This window comes from Martes martes, assembly GCF_963455335.1.
Source record: "Martes martes genome assembly, chromosome: 7".
NCBI classification, from domain to species: Eukaryota; Metazoa; Chordata; class Mammalia; order Carnivora; family Mustelidae; genus Martes; species Martes martes.
In genome coordinates, this window is record NC_137894.1 from 110,924,225 (window position 1) to 110,940,112 (window position 15,888).

Consider the following 15,888-nt stretch of genomic DNA (forward strand, 5'->3'; position numbering starts at 1 on the left):
CAACAAAACCACACTAAAAAGTGAACACCTAACATGAGACAGGATCTTCATATAATATTACATTTAATTTTCATTCAGATATTTTTATTTACCATTCTAATTTTTGCATAAGTGGCACTTAAGCCTCAGAGAATTTGGTAACTTGCTCGCAGTCAGTTCACTTCTCACATGGAAGCCAAGATTCAAACCAAGACCTGACAAGCTAAATCTTGTGTTATTTCCACTACAATAGTCGGCCTTTAAGGTTTCCCAAAACATGACGAGGCTAGGTTCTTTGGAGGATGTTTCTAGAAGATGCCCAGAAATGCTCAGTTAATACTTGAAGTTGACATGACTTAATTCATATTGAGAACTTCACTAAAAATATTGCCCTAAACCTGTCTTTAAAGGGCATGAAGAAACAAATATGTAACTCTTTGAGCTCTTTTCTGCTCACTAAATTATATAGATGAAGACAGAAGATCTTGGGGTCTAGGAGAAATGTAGTTCTGGCAAGGAGAGAAAAATGGGGGCAGAATCAGAATCTGAAGGTAAGTGTAGAATCACAGATTCTCAGGAAAAAACCCTGGCTGTGGAAGGACATACTTGGCAGTATGGATTTTTCTCAAATTATATCCTCTTGCTATGTGTCCAATATTATTCTTCCTTGTCACTGTAATACATCAAGTTTTAAAGATAGGAATATAATGACAATTGACTCACATATTACTCAACATTATACCCATACCTTAAATTTCCAGTTTGGCCTCTATTTTTCAAAAATGTCTCTTAGAGATTTTCTCTCCTTCTTCTAAGACCCTCAGAAGGTAGATGCTTTGTATTTATCTTTTCCTTACTCTCAGAATCTGGCACTGTGACCTACAGGTAGTAGACATTTCATGCAGGTTAACTGCCGTGGAAGATGGTGTTCATGAGTTAATTTTGACTGGCCACAAGTTTCTAGGAATTCCAAAATATAGATATGTTCTGATTCTATCCCCTTCAGAGACTTCAGAATAAAATATTGGGCATTGGTTAAAGCTAAGGCAAGAATTGGTCAGATGTATCTAATAGTATTTTCATTCAACAAGCTGTCAATGATGTTGGAGACACTTTAAAGTCCAGGTGATTCTGTGGTCTTAGTGCCATTGTGACTCAAGCTGTAACTAAAATCAGTCCAATGCAACAGGAGATTCAAGAGCAGCAGCAGAAAGATGATGACTTAACTGAACGGAACGATAAGGCACATGTTTCCAAGAAGACCTCTCTATTCTTAGAGTATAAATTTCCCTTCAAAATGACAAGTGGTTCAAACCCTTCAGGATCTTACTTGCCTTCAAAACCAAGGTGAGTCATGGACGGAAGATGCCAAGTGGTAACTATCCAGAGGGAAAAGGAGGGTCTCTGTTACTAACTTAGACTAAAGGCAGATATTATTCTTCCCACAGATGTTCCAAAATAGATGACAACTACTTGAAGGAACTGAATGAGGACCTAAAGCTAAGGAAGCAGGAACTGCTAGAGATGCTAAAACCTCTTGAAGATAAGAACAATCTCTTATGCCAGAAGTTGATGTCTAACTTGGAGGAAAAACAAAGAAGGTAAAGGCCTTCTACTCAGGGTTTCCTAGAGGGAAAAAGGCTGGAGGACTTTAATCCAGAGGATTAACAATGATTATTTGCATTTTAAAAAAGATTTAGATATTTAGCGATGTAAATAAAGAATTTGTAACCACAAAATCAGTGGCAAGTAATCCTTTGTTTTCTGTTAGTAAAATTAAATATGATTCAACCCTCATCTCAAGAGGTTATAGTTACTACTCTTCTTTCCTAGGATGCCCTTCCAAGAAACAGAGAAGAGCCTTTAGTATTTCAGTCTGTCTTGGTTACACTGATAACTCTTTATTCATGTTTGTGGGATCACTTTAGGATAGATGACTCTGTTCTTCCCATGCCAAGGAGTGGAATAGAGAAATCTTCTGGGCCTAGGAGTCCTCTGGATTTAGAGTCTGGCTTCTTTAAATATACTACGCAGATGAAATCTCAACTCTTATCTGGGCACTCACTGTTCTTGGGACCCACCAACTCTCTCTCCTTTCTAGTCTCAGATAATCTAACCTTAATGGGTCTACCTTCATTCTCTACCCATAGTGTACGCATCCCAGGGAGCTCAGACTTTTGGAGAACAAAGGCCAGGCAGAACGTTGTTGTCAAGCACCAGCTGCTTGCAGTGCAGAAACAAACTTCTCTTAGGGCAAGAGAACACAAAGGTTCACTTCTCTGCTTATAATTAAGGAGGAAAAAGTATAATGAACATAAACATAAATTAACTTCTTTAAAGAATAGAGAGTCTTTGGGGCACCTGGGTGGCTCAGTGGGTTAAGCCTCTGCCTTCGGCTCAGGTCATGATCTCAGGGTCCTGGGATCAAGCCCCATATCAGGCTCCCTGCTCAGGGGGGAGCCTGCTTCTCCGTCTGCCTGCTGCTCCTTCTGCTTGTGCTCTCTCTCTGTCAAATAAATCAATAAAATCTTAAAAAAAAAAAACAAACAAAAGAATAGAGAGTCTTTGACTTACATGGTATTAATTCAGATTTTGTTAGAAATTTCTTGATGGCTTGGACTGTATGTTGGGAGCTATCATAAGGATATAAGGGGTTTCCCCAACTAACTCAAACGTCTTTATCTGAGAAATACAAACAGAGATGGGGTAAGGCATAATTCTGGAATTTATGCTGAAGACAACAGATTCTTTGACCTCATTCTTCATAGGGGCAAAATCATCCTTTCTACTTCAAAAGCCATTTACGAAAACATTTTTCTGAAGGGATGAAGAAGAGACTCACTGGCAGCTGGAGACCTAAGTTTTGAGCATTACTGAACACAGAACTCATTATAAAGCACAGAGATGAAGCAAATGTTGTGGGGGATGAGATCATCCTATAGAGACCTTCTATGTCCAGAAGGAATTCCATTAACTCCTGTGATTTTAGCACCCATCTCATTCCCATGGTAGTGTATTTTCTGACTGCTTACAGAATATTAATATTACTCTTTAGGAAGTATTATGTTTTGTGATGTCTTTCTCTTCCTTCAAGTCTGCAGATCATGAGGCAGATCATGGCAGGGAAGGGGAGTGAGGAATCCTCAGTCATGGAGCTCATTAAGGAAGCAGAGGAGATGAAGCAGAATCTGGTAAGAGGTTGGTAGGCACTCTAAGGAATGGTCTCCTGTACAAGGCTCCATTCAATTGCTATCATCAGATGTGGAAGGAAAGAGAGAGAGCTCATCTCTAGCATTTAAGGCTCTGATACTCATAGCTCCTCGATCTAAAAAGGAGTCAGATGAAGACTCAGAACTAAGTAGCAAAAATTCTATTTCTTTGACTTTTAAAAACTTTTCATCTAAAGGTTAGTAATACAAGCATATTAATCCTTCATATTTCATAAAGAATAGAAAATACCAAAGTAAAATAAAAGAAATAGTTTGCTCTGGGAGACTCATAAGATTTTTTAAAAACCAACAAGGTAAATGATCTTAAAAATTAGAAATTAGTGGTCTATGCCCCAGAAAAATTGCCGTATGATCAGAACATCTTAAGTGTTGGGTGAAGAACTCATTTATGTTGGTAACATATTACAAATACCATAATTATAGTTATTATTCAAAATTGTTATTATTTTTGTACTGTCATCTCATCAAACTCACCTCTCACATTCCTGGATTTTGGGCTAGACCTATTTATTGCCTTCCTCAATGGTTTGCTATATACCTGCATCCCCATCCCTTTCCCCTCATTACTTAATAATTTCTTCCAACTTCACTTTTGTGACTAGACAAACACATTTCTGTTTGTTTGGTTTGTTCCCCCCCTCCAACAGGAAAGGAAAAACAAGATGCTTCGGAAGGAAATGGAGATGCTATGGAACAAGGTGTGCCTCTACGGATCTCTTGATAGTATTGTCTTACAGACCCTAAAGCAAAGAACTTCCCTTTTCTCTTGTCCCCATTCTCATTTTGTCATGTCCCTGCTTCCACCCATACCTCATTCCAATCCATCCTTTGCACAGCAGCCAAAGTGGTATTTTGAAACAATCAAGTCATTTCACTTTCCTTAGGGAAACCATTTAAAGCTGCTCCTTATTGTGGCAAAATACGGATGTTGCCTACCTCTATCCTCTCAAAGAAGTCCTCTCCTTACTTTCTATGCAACCACCACACTGGCCTCCCTGTGGATTCTCAAACATGCCAAGACCTTTTTTTATCTCAAGGCTTTTGCTCTGCCTGTAATACTATTTTCTTTTGGTTGACTCACTCTCATCCTTCAGGTCTCCTTAACTGTCACCTCCTCAAGGAGGCCCTCCTTGTTTAGTCCATGTAAAACGGGGCACCCCTCCCCTACTTTCTATTATAGAATTCTGTTTATGTCTTCCACAGCACTCTTTATAATTAAGCTCATTATTTTTATTTTTATAATTGTTATTTTACTTGTTTCTTGTCTCCCTGGCCCTCTCTGGAATACAACTTCCTCCAGTTTCTTGATTTCTTTGTTCATCTCTGAATCCCTCGTATGTAGCACAATGCTTGGAATATAGTAGACAATCAATAAATGTAAGTTGAATGAATGAATGTATGAATATATAATTCTAATTCTCCTATGATTTTGCAACAGTCCCTTCACTATTTAAAATACAATAGTAGGGCCTTTTGCTGGGAAACTATATGGGGGTGGAAATCCCTTTGTGGACTACTCCTTGAGATCCGTGTGCTTTTTCATAGACTATAAAACTAGAAAAACAGATTGTGTCTTGTGATATAAACAGTGTGTGATGTGATCTCTGACTGTTTTTTTCATCTGACCTTACCACAAATAATCAGGATACCATCAAGCCCTGCATCCTGACCTGAGATTTGCTCCCACTTCTCAGAGGCAGCTATGAATCAGTTCTATGAATTATCAGTTTTGGTTCTTGATTTGAGTCCTTGTGATAGGAAATGTGCCAGCACAATTCCTCTATCAAAATCCAGCTTCTCCAAAGCTCCCAAAAGATTTTTTGTAAGTGATGTCCACACACATTAGCTTGTGATTGGTGTTCCCTACTCATAATTTTAGACTGTGAGAAATGGAGAGAGAAGAACAGCAGCCCAGTGGTTAAAAATATAGGCTTCGGAGTCCACAAGATCTGGTTCAAATTCCAGCTCTGTACTCCTCTAAACAAATGACTTAGCCTCTCCGAATCTCTTTTCTCATTTATAAAATGGAAATAAAAATAGTCCTATGAGGATTAAATGAGAAAGTTTATAATGGAGTGTTGTAAATAAGTAATGTGTAAGTAGCTTACAGTAGTGATGACATATAATAAGGGTACAGTTAATGGATCTTATTATTATAAGGTATACTCGAGATCAAACGGAAGGTCTTATTCCATTCTGAACCCCATTTCGTAGCCACTTTTCATGTCGAACCCTGACAGGTTGCTGACTGGCAGAAACCAAAAGCCTTAACTTGTGTTGGTTTTCCACTTCCCTCACTAATTCCCACTAATTTAAAGCTTTGCCATAATGTCTCTCTACAGACATTCGACACAGAAGAACTCGGTGGTCAACAAAAAGCACCGCAGATAAAAAACAAAGCAGACTTGCGCGATGGGAAGGCAAGTGGACAACGTAGTACTTAGAATTTCAAGGTTGTTGACACCACATTGCTGGAAACAGCCTGTTGACAATGAAGGCTAATTTGGGTAGGCAGATAGTGAAGATTTTGGGCCTTTAGGTTAGGTTGGATTTACTGTCTGCTAAGACATTGCACTTCTCTTCTGGGACCTTCTATTCCTTTAGCTCTCTTCTTTTATCCCAGGTTCCCAAAACCCCCTCATCACCTAGGAAGACCAAAAATGAACTGGAGACATCATGTGCAGAGAAAGTGAAGGAGAAAAGGAAGGTAGTGTGATCATTCTGAATGGTAGTAGCTTTTAGAACTGATGGATTAAATTTTTTAATGTAGCAGTAATCTGTCTAAACTACAGTGTGCTTCTTTTTTTTTTTTTTAAGTATTTTATTTATTTATTTATTTGATAGAGAGCCAGCAAGAGTGGGAACACAGGCAGGGGAAGTGGGAGAGGAAGAAGCAGGTGCTTTTGAACTGGTACAAATTTTATAGGAGATCTGATTCCCTTGGGATATTATATTTGAGTCAGAGCCACACTGCAAGTTTCTGGGAAATCATGTTAGTGAAGGCAAAGGGAGAAACTACATGAACAATGACAACTCCACAATAACTATGTAATCTCAAAGTAATAGCTGATTTGTTTTTGAACACTTATTTAGAAATATTATGCTTGTATTTAATCTTCCCACAACATACTTATTCATAGATAAGTATTCTATTCATTTAGCTTTTAGCTTTTAGAGCATGGATTACACACTAGGGCCCTACTAAAAGGACTAAAAAGTTGAAGCCAATTTATTAGTGAATTTAATGATGTTGTACTTTGCTATAATGTCTTTGCAGCATATTGAGAACAATGATTTCTGATCTCAATTTACTTTGTCACCCAGAGGCTCTTTCTTCCACCAGGAAAAGCAACAGAGGAAAATGGAATGGGTCAGGTACCAGGAACAAGCCAACATCCTTCAGGTACAAAGATCTTCCTAGGTTCGACATGGGATACAATTTCATTCAGACAATATAAGGTCTTTTAGTTTCATAATATTCACCCCAAGTCTCTCATCCGGATTACCAATTATCCTGCTGAAAGAAAACGTTTCATGGCCAGGTAACTGCAGAGACCTGTCTCCTGCTTCACCTTGAATAACTTAATAACTTCACCTTGAATAACATTTTCCCATATAGTCTTGATTTTGTTCTATTTGAAATGGGGGGAAAATCACAAATACTTTCTGCCCAACTTTAAAGATTGAACATGATGGGATGATTTTAAACTTCTGAGTAAAAAGGATCAGGTTACAGGTGCTTTAGAGAGGCCGGTATTATATGAGTAGTTTTGAAAATGTTGCCTTGTAGAATGACTTCAATGACAAAGTGATTGAGCTGAGAATTGAAGCCTTGAAGAACTACCAGAAAGCCAATGACTTGAAATTATCCCTATACTTACAGCAGAATTTGGAACCAAAGCAAGCATATTTTAATCTTCCTGGGTCCCGAGGTAGGTGGAGTATCATAGGCACACAGTTTGAGCCTTTATTTTATTTTACAGTGAACATTCTATTATTTGTGAAGTGAACAGCACAATGCCTGGCACCCCGTAAGTTAAATGTTAGTAGTGATCTAATAAATTTTATCACTATCATTATTACTCAGAAGCTCTTGTAAAGTAAGGATTCCTCTGGAGGAAATGAAATTTTCTTTTGTAAAGACTAAGTTACATATTATGTACTTAGTATACGTAGTTAGTACAAAGTTGGTACCTGATAATATATTAGTCTCCTCCCCACTTGTACCCTTTTCTTAGGAATTACTATAGTTTGGTCTCATGAATCTTGGTGGAGTAGACTCTGCTACTTCAGAACAGAAAGCCAAAGAGATAGACTTTTGACAGTGGTTGTGAGTTTCACTAATGCAAATATTCTTTTGAGATTTTCAATATTTCCCTCCAAAGAATTTATGGCATCATTAGAGGAAATTGTATAGTTTACCATAAAAAAAAATAAAGGAACAGCTTCTGAGGGGCAGAAGAAAGACTTCTTAAATTTTCAGGGATCTATGAATCTGAACTCTGTGTTTTTTTTTTTTTTTAAATGGGAGCAATGGAATTTCGCTGTAAGCTTTTTTGTGAATGGCTAATCTGCCTTTTTTCTCTCTTTTCTGGAAGACATTCCAGTGCAAGTGGCAGTGTATTTTAAATATATTTTTTAAGATTTTATTTATTTGACAGAGATCATAAGTAGGCAGAGAGGCAGACAGAGAGAGAGAGGGAAGCAGGCTCCCCGCTGAGCAGAGAGCCCGACGCGGGGCTCGATCCCAGGACCCTGAGATCATGACCCGAGCCGAAGGCAGCGGTTTAACCCACTGAGCCACCCAGGCCCCCCTGAACTCTGTGTTTTAAAGAAAACACATGCAATGAGAAATCATCGTTAGGGGATAACAATATTTTATCAGTAACAGTGTAAGTATGTATATCTTGCATTTCTTTTTTTAAAATTTATTCATTTGATAAAGAGAGAGTGAAAGCTTGAGAAAGCATGAGTTGAAGGGAGGGGTGGGGAATGGGGGAAGCAATCTCCCCACTGAGCAGGGAGCACAATGGAGGTCTCCATCCTAGGACCAAGGGATCATGACCTGAGCCAAAGGCAGACACTTAACCACCTGAGCCACCCAGGTGCCCCTCTGTATCTCTAATTTTTACTCAATCTTATACCATGAAGGGCTTGAACAGCTGATAAAATCACACATAGCACGTAAGATTTAAATAAATAGATGAGTAAATCAAGAAAAAGGGAAAATAAGTTGAGCCCAAGTAAATACATGAATATGTATAATGAAAGTACTATATAGTTACTAGAAGCAGGCTTCAGACTTGGTTCTGGATTTCCCAGAAAAAGAAACATGGATTCACAGTGTCCACAAAATAATAATAAACCAATTGCTCAAGAAATATAGCTTTCACTAGTTCCATGACCAGAGACAAATTTCTTCTCCATGGAGACAAGACATTCTGTATGTGTTATAGTAGCTAATGTTCTCAATAATATTTCTAAAATAAATTCAGAATCTAAATTTTCTAGGCCGTTTCTTATCTTTTTGTTGGCACAATCTAATAAAAAATATTAATTTGAAAATTTTAAAAAGCAGTGGGTCAGTTCAAGATGATTTGTTCCAGGTACATAGTACTGTCAGTCTGACTTGACTCATATATAAAATTTACAAAATCTAGGTTGGATCGACTACTCATCCTTTAGCCAGTGTTCTACTTATATTTTTTCTTCTTTTTTAAAAGATTTTATTTTTAAGTAATCTCTACACTCCGTATGGGGCTCGAACTCACCACCCCAAGAGTCACATGCTTTATGGACTGAGCCAGCCAGGCTCTTATATCATATTTATATATATATATATATTTTTTACCTGTTGTTTTGTTAAGAATTGGACAGTAAGAAGCTCGAGGTTTTCTTCTCAAATAAGAACCTAGAATACCATCAGAAGCAATAATAAGTTATTAAGGTATAAATTAAAAAGCTAGAGGAGAAGAGGGTAGAAGGATGACAGATCCTTATTTTACTTTGTTTAAAATTAACTGAAGGTCATCTCAAGGGATCTTAGAGTAGGGAGTTAAAAATCTTTTAGGTCCATTTTCAAATCCAGCCAAGATTAATAAGTAGTGAAGGGTTCCATTCGATTCAATCACCTTAGAAGATTTCTATTTTTCCCTTGTTTGCAGAACATTGGATCTTTGAAATTTGGACTAGGACAGCCTACAGATCAGTACTCTCTTTTCTCTTCTCTCCTCTTATGCTTCTGGAGAATTAAGTGATAGGGCACTAAAATTCCAGTTACCACCAATGAAAGTCGCCACAAGCATGTGTGACCCATTGTTCCTGTGCTTTATTGATTGTGCCTTCACTGAACACTGATTATAGGCCAGTTTCATTTTCTAGCACACACATATACAAAATCTTTGGGTTTATTTGAGCCTCAATGGATCTGAAATCTGAGTCTTAGATTTTGGTTATGTTGACCTATTTGTTTGACTATTGAAAAGAGAACAAAAGCATTAGTTTTCTTCATAGAGGGATTTTTAAACTAATTGTGTTAAGATATCATTGCCAGCAGTGATATGATAGGGAGGCGGTTTAGTTGTGCTCATGTTTCCCAACTTCTGTGTCACTTGGTTTGTTGTTTTCAATATATTCTGTTTAGACTGACTTCTTTAATTTCTTAAATGCATTCCTGGAACATAAAATTAATATTACTATTTTCAATGAAAAACTGATAAAGCTTTCCAAAATGGAAAGTAAACTTAGTAAAGATACGGAAAAACAAAATTTTAATGTTCCAACCAGACACTAAAGCCTGAGGTCTGTTTTATCTTTATTAGGAAGTGAGATTAGCAAGATGTAGAGAGTTTTAAAGAAAACCAGCAACAAACTGAAACTTTCTCCTCAAGGCCATCAAATTTAAAGAATTGAAAAGAGAGTAATTTTCTCACTGTGATTTACATAGTATTTAATGCTGTGTTCTATCACCTTCTAAATTTATCTCAGTTGCCATTCAAAATCATCTTGCAAAAAAAAATCATCTTGACATCAAATTTTTGGAAACAGTATTTTAATGGTAAAAGCACTTGATCTAGAGTCAGATATATGAGTTGCAGGTCTTATTTTTGAAGCTAAATATTTAAATAACCTGGGGAAGTCATTTAGTTTCAGTTTTTTCCTTTGTCTAAAATAATCAAAACATACTATAGAGCATGTTGAAAGCATGTGGTTTTGTGTAATGTTCACAATGACTCTATGGGGTAGGTCTCATAAAACAAGAAACTAGAAAAGGCAGGCTTCTAATTCTGTATCCAGGCTCATCTCCTAGTTAAAGTATGGGATGTCTCATGACTCTTCCACCTCTATCGGCTATGATTTAAATCCAAACTTATCACTGTTTAATGTATTATCCTCCCAATGAAGACTCATACTCCCTAAGGGTAATTCCGTCAGTAATAAAACAGTTCAACATGGGTTGACAGTTTGTAATTCTGCATTTATCCCAGTAGGTGGCACCAATCACATCTAGGCTTCTAGTCCACAAATAGTGGTGATTTAGGAACCCTGATACACTGTGGGAGAGACTGGTCTTCTGTTACCCGCAGGACAAAATGTGCTACATTTATATATCAAATGAAAAAGAAATTATTGATGTTTTCTGCCATGCTCTGTTGCTCTGAGGTGTACTACTGGCAGCCTTGGTTAGGCCTTACTAAACTCAGTATTCTGCTCTACAATCCTTACCTGTTACTCTGCTTCTTGAACTATAGTTTCCTCCATTCCAAAAACATTCCTCCATTCCAAAAACATTCACTGTCTGCTTCCTTCACAATCCCTGTCTAATACTGTTTCTTTCAACCACAGATAAATCAGGTAATCGGGACACTGAATTATAAAATGAGTTGAGCAATTATACAAGGTGGTGATTTTTTAAAGTTTAAGTACTTAATAATGTTCCTACATATGGTTCATTTTCCTCTAGTCTCAACAGAATTGAATTTCACAAATCTGTCTTAAAGGATAAAATGTAGTTTGGGACATACCTCCCAGCAAATCCGGGTACAGGTCCTTCTGTTCTGGACATTTCCAAGTAAAGGAAAGTTTTCTCCCACTGCTCTTGGCCAAGAATTCTTCCTCCTGCATCAGCTGTCCTGTGTGCTGGTTGGCTGTGTTGCAGTGGTGTGAGCTATTTGATTGGCAAAACAGAATTCTGTGTTACTATTACTTTGATACACTTTAAACAATCCCTACTTGCAAATTCTCTTGAGGCCCTGGTTATAGCATTACCATTTCCAGTGCAATCTATTTGGCATACTGCCTCACCTAGGCTTGTAGAAGAGAAGAACATTTTACACCGAGTGAGTGCCTTCTGGGGACAGGTCACATTTGAAGGGATTTACTTTCCCAGCAGTGTAAAATTACAATTTGACCCAAGCTGTGAAACAGCCTTTCCCTGGCTTCTGTAGAGTCAAGAGAACAGTTCGTGGCCTTTGGCATCCACCTATCTTAGAGAGCACAGGCAAGAAGTAATCTTTAAATTCAGCTGAATTTCCCATCATGCCTGCTGGTAGTTTAAAGAAGAAATTTATCTTCGGTAATAATGTAACTGATGATAAGACATTTGATTCTGATACTTCCTTTTTCTCCTCCCCCCTCCCCCCACCAAACTCGTACTCTTGGCATTTTCTTGAGCTCTTTTGAGAAGAAGCTGAAGGTTGGATGTGAATATTTTGCTACACTTATAAATTCAGATGAAATCCCAGTGAGGTGGGAAATGAATACTCTTGAGACCTTATTTATTCTCTAACTCCCTCCGTTCCCAAAGCAAGTCATTCTTCCTGGCTTTAACCTTTACTTCACTTGAGTATGACTCTTCCTGATGGCTGAAATATACTCCAGTAGGTGCTGCTGAAAGGAAAATAATAGTGTTAAGTTAAAAGGCTGAAAGGCAGGGGTGGAAACCCATGGTTAGCTTGAATCTGGGTCCTTGATAAATAGTAACATTCTCAAATACAGGCTTTAAAAGCTTTGAGACAACTTGAACCTTTTGAATGTTAAAGTTAAGTTTATGGTATAGTAGTACTATGTAGTAGTTACTTTAGTAACTAATAGTAGATTATGAAGTTAATTTCTAAACTCAGTTATTTTATTTATTTATTACGTCCTATAAAACCCCACAGAGAGACACCTGGGTGGCTCAGTTGGTTAAGCATCTGCCTTCTGCTCAGGTTATAACCCCAGGGTTCTAGGATCCAGTTCCATATCAGGCACCTTGCTCAGTGAGGTGCCTGCTTCTCTCTCTGCCTGCAGCTCCCCCTGCTTGTGTTCTCTCTCACTCTTTCTCCCTGTCTGAGCCAAATAAATAAATAAAATCTTTAAAAAAATAAATAAAACCCCACAGATGTCCAGGAGGAGAATAAAATTCTTCTTTCTTAAATATAAATTCTGAGGGTTGAAAAAAATAAATTGTACCTTTATTAATATTATGATTATTTCAATGAGGGACAATGGCTTCCAAACTTTTTTATATTACATGCAGGAAATTCAACAGGGTTATTAGGATAGGGTTGCCATATATAGCAAACAGAAAGGGGATGTCCAGTTCAATTTCAATTGCAGATAGTTAACTTTTCAGTCTAAGTATTTCTCAAACATTTCATGGTTTTTATTGAAATTATTTGGTTTTTTAATTGAAACCAAACTTAACTGGTATCCTGGCAGTCCTAACTTAGGACAGACTCACTACAGAGCCTGTTTAACATCCTCCAGTTCTTCATTTTTCCTCTTTTTATTGGCTCCCTTCTTCTTCTCTATCTCAGCCTGTGCCTGTCATTCTCCCTGCCTTCTCTTTTTTGTCCCCATGCCCACCTTTATCTTTTGTTGTTGTTGTTGTTGTTCTCCACTATCTACAGTGAGCCATTTTTATGGAATATGTATCTGGGTTATCTGAGGGTGTGTATATATGGCTATGATTTATCATCCCTTTTTTTTTATTTAAAAGTTGTATTAAAAGTACAGCTTTGTAGGTTCTCAAACAAAATTGTTTCTACTTGCATACAATCCTCAAATGATTTTCTTCTGCCTGAGAGACATGAGCCCTTAGCTGAAATAGGTTTGCCATTCCAACGTTAAAAATAATGTCTGAAGTTATCTTCTAAAACAACATTTAGAAAATCCACATTAATGCTAATACCAGAGTCATTCCTACAGTAATGCAATGATATGGTATGTAATGTGTGATGAATGTTAGTAGCCTTGCAACACAAAATAAAACCAGGTTTTGTTTCATTTTGTTTTTTCTCAAAGAAAGCTCTCATTTTCCCAATGTTTCCCACCAGGTACTATAAGCACTACAACTACGGGCAGAACAAGTACCAGCAAAAATGAATCTAATGTGGTAAGAATTACTTTCATTTTCAAAATTATTTTAAAGGCTTACATAGATAGTGGGTATAGATTTTTGGAATTTATTTATTTATTTAAAGATGTATTCATTTATTTCAGAGAAAGAGAGGGGGGAGGGCCAGAAGGACAGGGAGAGAGAGAAAGCCAAACAGACTCCTTGCTGAGTGTGGAACCCTACATGGGACTGGATCCCATGACCTGAGATCATGACCTGATCCAAAATCGAATCAACTGCTCAGCCAACTGAGCCACCCAGGTGCCCCTGGAATTTATTTTATTTTATGTATTTAAAGATTTTATTTATTTATTTGAGAGGGAGAGAGAGAGAGAGAGAGAGAGCATGAGCAGGGGGAGAGACAAGGGGGGAGAGAGAAACAGGCTTCCCACTGAGCAAGGAGCCCAATTCAGGACTTCATCCCAGGACCCTGGGATCATGACCTGAGCCAAAGGCAGATGCTTAACCAACTGAGCCATCCAGGCGCCTCTGGAATTTATTTTTTAAAGCACATTCTAATTTAGTATTTTTAGGGGATTTGCATAGTGAGTGCCAGGGCACTTGATGTTTTAGCTGCTTTTTTGTTTTTTGTTTTCCCTCCTCTATGTTATAGAGAATTCTGGGATCAAAGACCTACACAGCACAACAAGGAACTAGAGGAAGTCAGTCTGATGATGTAGGAGGGAGGCTCTTGTATCTGAGGTCACTGCCAGATGAAGCTCTGAAGGATTAGAAGGCTTTCACTCCATTTGCTTTGGGCAGATTTAAAGTCTAGGCACAACCACTTGTGTTAATTAAAATCTCTCAAACCTTTGCTTTAGTGTTGTTTACCATGTCTTCACCAAAGTGGGTGGAAATGCAGGTTAGATGCTTGACCGTAAGTATGTCAGGAATTTAGTCGTTTGGGGATTGTAAAACAGTCTCTGATTATTTTGATAGCTCTTGATTTTGAAATGACTAGATTCAAACCATACTGTATATTGTTAACGAGTACATAAAACGCTGTTCCTCTCCACCTCTGAAATGTTTCATTCTGGGCAGATCCAACACTAGCATATAAGTAAAAATAGGTACAAAATAATGAAAATTATGTGCCTTACATTTCTCTTACTCTCTCACCTACCATGTCCAACTGCCCTGATGATTCTCTCTCCTACTTACCTTTTCCTTGAATAACTTCTACCTTCCTATCTTCCACCCACCACTGCTTTAGTTCAGGCCCTCTTTCCTGCTTAGATTACCACAGCCTTTTAATTGGTTTTCCCACTTCCAGTCCCTCTAACCCATCTTCTGGGCACCTGAAGTGGTGTTTTCCAAAAAAGGAATGAGATCATGTTTCTTCCCTCCTGGTTTTCCATTGACTTTAGTATAAAGTCCAGTGCCTTCACAGACCGTATAATGATCTGCCTCCTGCCTACATCCCCAGGCTCCTCTTTCACTGTATCTCCCTTTGCTCATGTATACTATATTCAGCTCAACAGACCTATTTATAACTCCCCTGATGTACCATGAGGTCTGTTATCTCCATGCCTCTACACAAAGTTGATTCTTCTCCTTGTGTGTTTGCACATGATCATTTGTCCTTAGGGCTGAGTTTGAGTCCTTCTCCTATCCCAGTGATTCTCCTTCCCATCTCTTATACTAGAATCTCCCTGGGAGCTTTTGAAGATACCAATTCACTGGGCCCCTCCCTTAGATCATTTTAATCATCTCTTAAGGTAGGGTAAGAGCATCTGTATTTTTTAAAAGCTCCTTCAGAAATTCTTATGCACAGCCAGGTTTAAGAATCACTGTTCAGGGATGCCTGGGTGGCTCAGTTGGTTGAGCGGCTGCCTTTGGCTCAGGTCATGATCCCGGTGTCCTGGGATCGAGTCCCACATCGGGCTCCTTGCTCGGTGGGGAGCCTGCTTCTCCCTCTGCCTCTGCCTACCACTCTGTCTGCCTGTGCTCGCTCGCTCTCTTTCTCTCTAACAAATGAATAAATTTAAAAAAAAATTAAAAAAAAATTTAAGAATCACTGTTCCAGTCTCTCTTGCCTTTATCATAACACTTAATGAATTATACTGCAATTTCTTAATTGTTTACTGAGCTATCTCCTTCACCAGACTGTGAATTTTTTGAGGCCCAGTACTATGTATTGTTCATCTTTTCATTTTGACCACCTAATGCAGTACCTGGGGTTAGATAGAGACTCAGATATTGCATAAGTCCTCAGACAGTTAATTGCAAAGTCTCAGGGGCTCTTAATACCTTGTCTTATGTCAGTTTGAATCATACTGTAGTCCCTGAGATCTTCAG

At 38.1% G+C, this 15,888-nt stretch overlaps 1 protein-coding gene across 1 annotated transcript; it reads left to right on the forward strand.

Moving 5' to 3' along the window:
• Positions 1-1,276: 1,276 nt before the first annotated feature.
• On the forward strand, positions 1,277-14,323 carry CCDC196 (coiled-coil domain containing 196; the record flags this gene model as incomplete). The annotated part of the gene is made up of 10 exons (XM_080809749.1): positions 1,277-1,326; positions 1,428-1,580; positions 3,074-3,170; positions 3,857-3,907; positions 5,552-5,629; positions 5,833-5,916; positions 6,553-6,612; positions 7,000-7,141; positions 13,529-13,587; positions 14,204-14,323. The coding sequence occupies 10 exons, from the start codon at positions 1,277-1,279 to the stop codon at positions 14,321-14,323; spliced, it is 894 nt and encodes a 297-aa protein (XP_080665875.1).
• Positions 14,324-15,888: the final 1,565 nt, after the last annotated feature.